The 5,312-nt window shown below is 40.5% G+C and overlaps 1 protein-coding gene across 1 annotated transcript in view; it reads right to left on the bottom strand.

The window, feature by feature from the left end:
• Positions 1-3,367: 3,367 nt before the first annotated feature.
• The window catches only part of LOC118427476 (protein Wnt-11b-like), a gene marked incomplete at its 5' end in the record, with an annotated part of 10,683 nt that continues 8,738 nt past the window's right edge, over positions 3,368-5,312 (bottom strand). Inside the window, 2 exon segments of the mRNA XM_035837296.1 lie at positions 3,368-4,582; positions 4,970-5,121. Coding sequence (XP_035693189.1) covers positions 4,408-4,582; positions 4,970-5,121 — 327 coding nt within the window.

Here is a 5,312-nt window from a genome sequence, read left to right as displayed (position 1 = left end):
ATTCCTAATTGCGAAGAGGAGAGAAGAGACTCGGGAGCTATATTACGGCTGGATACCAGGCTACAGGCTTTCTACCTGAAGGCCACTTTGGTGGCCAGTTAAGCCACGCGTACTATCACCGCAATTGAAGGTAGAAATAGCCACCATGCGTGGGAGAAATCTCCTCAAGTGCTGAATAAAAAATGCAACGCGACGTTTCTTGGTCGGAGGTCCTCTTCAGACTTCATTCTGCGCCGACACAGGATGTTGGGTCGAGGTGTCAATCATTGTGGTCAGCTCTCCCTGTCGTGCTGACGTCATCGAGTGACGTCATCCGCAGGCGGCTTACCAAAGGGACACGTCACAAAGTGACTCGCAGCATGTAGCAAATAGCTTGATTTGGCGGAGATTTATTAACCTCCAAGCAGATTTTGCGTGGCATAAGCAAGTATCATAAGCAAGGGAAAGAGTTTAGCCGGCATAGTAAAATGGACACCTCTGCCAGCTCCTTCCCCAGCTTATGATACTGTCTTATGCCACGCAAGATCTGCTTGGAGATTAGAGATTTATGCTAAAGCTGGCCTGAACCGGCCTGTGCTGGCCTGAGCCGGATCTGAAAAATCACTGGACTGGACTTTGGACCGATTAGAAAATGCAGCAGTTCAAGAAAATAACAGAGTGGACTCAGTGGAGTAAAGTTTATGGTCATTTTACCAAGTTTATACATACAAACGCGTACAGAGGCAGTTGTAGTGTTGTTTACATGAAGACGGGATTTTAAAACGTCAGTGCTGTGGGAATCGGATACTTCACCTAACAGATTCCTTTGCAAAGAAATGGACCATTGTTTTTAGTATGAGAACGCCCATTCAAATGTTTTCACACACACATTTTCTGTACCGGTACCCACTGATTACATCGATCCGCATCATTTTGTTGATATTTTCCCTTCTCTTCGCTCCTTTTCATCAGTTTTAGGGTACCGATAGCATGTAATCATAGCCTATTAAATCAAATCCATGTAGCAAACATTTCCCAACCCTGACCCGGATAGGATGTTTGCTTAAAGGCAAAACAAAAGGGAATGCACGCAAACTATCATCATGTCATGACTAATTCTATAAAGATCTATGTTTCTGTAGTCTTTTATATCATACCTTTCGTTCTTGAAAGCTGCCCGGCCGGGCCCCGGTTTGTGACCGTAGCAGAGTCAAGAACATGAACTTGAACGACCGACGAGGCTGAATATACTTAAGTAAGGGTAGAAGTTGCGATCTGACAGAAAAACCTACTGTCAATGTAGAAATGTTCGCGATGGTTTTATGTTCGCGGTTTTCGCAAAGCCATTTCACAGCGAACTCAAAACCGCCGCAAACATTTTCCCATTACAGTTTGTAGCGCCATATACCGTATACAAGTCAGTATATGGCGCTACCGCGAACTTTAAAAAGCCACCGTTAACACTTGTTACCCCTCTCTCTCTCTCACCTAGTTTTGTTATACCTCATGTTAATGTTTTTTTTTATTCCATTGTGCTCCAATGATGTATATGTATGTGCTTTTGTGTATTATGCTGAAATATTGAATAAAGTTTTAAAAAAATTTTAAAAAATTTAAAAAAAAAATGAATAAAAAAAAAGTTAACTTAATACAGCCTCTGATCGGGATCTATACCGACAGAATGGCCGATTCAGCCACAACGCGGTAGAAATTCTGATCTATTAACAGAATTGACAACTCTGCACATTTCAATCTCTACCCAGACACATGAATAACCAAGGAGGTGCGGCAAGTTCGTGATTAGACAAACGAGGCGTGCACGAACGCATCCAAATGCAATTCGATCCTGGCACTTCTGAAATTATGTCCTTGATTGCTGGTTAAAAAATATAGTGTAATAATAGCTCATAAATAAAGTCTCATCTGCTAAGCGTAAACGCTAAATGAACTTTTTATTAGATCAATTACTTTGATTGAGAAACAGTTTTTCAGCAAGCGTCATACGCCCTCGATGCTAACATGATTATAAGCGGGGGAGACTGAATGCCATGGCGATAGCTTAGGCTGTCAAAACCCGCTGATAAAAAGACAAAGGGTAACCATAACTTCTCCGTCGATTGATATGAGCCTTTATTTTCCACGTGACACTCGCAGGTGTTTCATTCAAAAATATATTATCGCACCAGTAAACCCGACACTTGCGTCTGTCAACTTAATCATTGCGTGTAACATCTATCAACGCTGCAATTCACGTTTTAAGAATGAGATACCTTTCTGATCTCCGAGAACATATATTACGATAGAGATTTTTACCAGTAGTTATAGATGGCTGTCAGAAAAGTTGGGAATCGGAAAACAATACATTATAACCTAACAATTGATGATTGATGATTGATGATTGGTTTATTTGAAAATCGAGGATATCTGGCAGCCAAAGGCTGAATTGCGTATCTTCTTACAGGGATCACAATAACAATCATTTAACATTATACATTATACATCTCAAAAAGAAACACTTCGAATTGAACTTACAGTGCTAAATGCGGAGGGAACGAATAAACTACAGTTTAAAATTCTGTCGTTACAGATAAAATCAATTAAAAATACGTATCTGCTAGCTGTCAATTAGCTATAGCTATAAACGTCATTTCCTGATAGCAAAAGTATCGTATCACACAATTAGGAGAAATATATTGCTCTTGAAGCCGTAGTAATTACTTTACATCGTCGTTGAGGAGTCGAACCAAGTAGGGTATAGGGGAGTCCCTGTATCTATTTGTTCTACATTTAACCACTCTGAGTTTGTTAGAGTTTCTGGTGTTTCGTCCATGGAGCTGGCCTGTCTTCTGTGGGAACAATCTGCTCGAAGATAACACCCCTCTTAATCTATGATTAACCTCAGGAAATATTTTGTTTGTTTGCTTTTTATTTCTTGTTTTGTTTATTATTGTTAATATAGCGCTAATGATGTCCAAGTTGTTTTGTCCATGCATTTTCCTGCCAGCTTGCGTGAACAATTCTGTATCCGGGCCAAGCCAACCTTCCGATCCTGCCAGTCTTCTCCGTCTCACATCTTGTCACTCAATGATATTCAAATACCTTAACACATACAACACCACACACACTATCACACACACACACACACACACACACACACACAAACACATACACACACACACACACACACAAACACATACACACACACACACAAACACATACACACACACACACACACACACACACACACACACACACACACACACACACACAAACACATACACACACACAAACCCACACACCAAGCTAAACAAACACAAAAACAGTACCTCCATTCCCAGCTAATAGCAGCCTCATAGTATATAGACAAAGAGAAACGACCACGATTTGGTACAGGTTTGTAGATAATGTATTTGAATATTAAGTATTTACAAATAACAAAGTTTTCAACGCAAACATGATATTTCAATTGCTCATTCATGAGTGATACATAGAACATTGTTTCACAAATTTAAGTACTAATAGACAAAGATTATAGTTTTGTGCAATTTATATTGGGATACTGTGCATACCCCCCCCCCTCCAATGTCCTACGCTATAATAATATCTGTTTAGAAAAATAGGAAATTACAGAATTTTCATAATGGTATGTCGTCATCGTTACAGTTGATGAAGATCGATAATAGGCTAAATTTCCCGCCTCTATGGACAAGCGACTGTAAAAACGTAGGACATGAAGTACGTATAAATGTCGCCAGGTGGCGTGCAGTATCGATACAAACACTAACTTTGGTACACACTGTACAGTCGACGCTTCTCACGAAACGATAATGAAACGTATTATGCATATTTACAATAGTTCTTCTTCTCCTGCTTTGTTGAATCGTAACTTTCTTCAAGGCACACATGTTACTTATCAACAAACATAATGTTGCATACGAATGAAGTCCTCGAAATAAAGTTGATAAGATAAACGGACAATAAATATTTCATTCAATAATGATACAATGTAGTCGCTTAACCGCTCGGTTAGTTTGTTAGACAGTAACTAATCAATAGTAACAAAGGCGTTAGCTCATCTTGCTAAGCAGAGAATGAACCATAGTTAGAAATGATATCATTCAGGTAAAGAAATACAAAATGGATTTCTTGGAGCCAGCGCTGTTTAATAGAGCATTACTATGTAGCGTTTCTGTTCCACTTAAACTGAATTTCGTAAAGGCCCTGCATTGAAAGTAGTAATACGTGGAATACTATGCTAAGCGGATACTTTTTTCTCTGGCTTTCCCTTGATTCTAGTAATAATACCTGAATTAGCTATAGTCTATTGGAAACATAATGATTATCAAATGGCCACAAATAGGTAACAGTTCCAACATTGATCGCAGGCAAACGCGAAAAGCCTGACCCGTTTTTTTTATAGAATGTAAATTATTTGCACATGTATTTCTTCTCCGTTCTGGTGCACTGATCGCAGGTGACGTAACAGCACCAGTGGTACTTGCAGTTGCACCTCTCCGTGACCGTGACCGTGAAGTCGTTGTAGCCCCGCCCACAGCACATTGTTTGACAGCTGTCGGGTCCAACGGACGTCTTGTTGCACAACCTGAAAACATAACAACAAGAAATTAAGATTAGGATTTCAAAATTTGAAACGATGTCAGTTGTTACCATGTACATAACGGCTTTCTAACGTCAGTAATAAAGCATTCACACATAAAAACTCAAACTGGGAATTTTGAATAGACAACTCCACAACAGGAGGATAGACATTGGGTTTCGGTTAGCCTGGTTAAATCTCGCTTATAGCAGCCCGCCCAACATCCGACCGTCCTCTGTGGGGAGGGTCCAGTTACAGCCCTAGACAGCAGAGTTTGTGTCACACAAACTTGGTGTAGGTGCTGTTACAATAGATCTGTGCTTCCTTTTTATGCATTTTACACATAGTTCGTAAGGTACTAAATGGCTGTACATATCGATTCCTGTTACATACCTTCCTGTAGTTCCGTACGACCCCTTCCTGTTGTTGACCATGCAGTAGTTGGGAGAGTTCTCCACGAAGATGAGATCACCGCTGCCGTGTCTGCGGGACCGTCTGTCCTCTGGTACTAACTGTTGCCGTGTTCCGATCTTCCTTTTCACCACCTAAACACAGGAAAGGCGCGAGGCAACCGTTAGAAATTATTAGCAGACCTTGGACCTTGTTCACCTTGTAGTGCCTAGTGGCAGGTAAGTCAGAACTTTCCTTGCTATTGCTGTTCCAGTGTCTTTTCTTACATTGTGAGGTTGCAAGCCTTTCACATTTCATGTGCTTAGCGTACTTCTCCAAACCATGG

This window comes from Branchiostoma floridae, chromosome 12 (assembly GCF_000003815.2).
Source record: "Branchiostoma floridae strain S238N-H82 chromosome 12, Bfl_VNyyK, whole genome shotgun sequence".
NCBI lineage: Eukaryota > Metazoa > Chordata > Leptocardii > Amphioxiformes > Branchiostomatidae > Branchiostoma > Branchiostoma floridae.
Note: the sequence above shows the minus strand (reverse complement) of the source record. Positions and strands in the feature narration are given on the sequence as shown.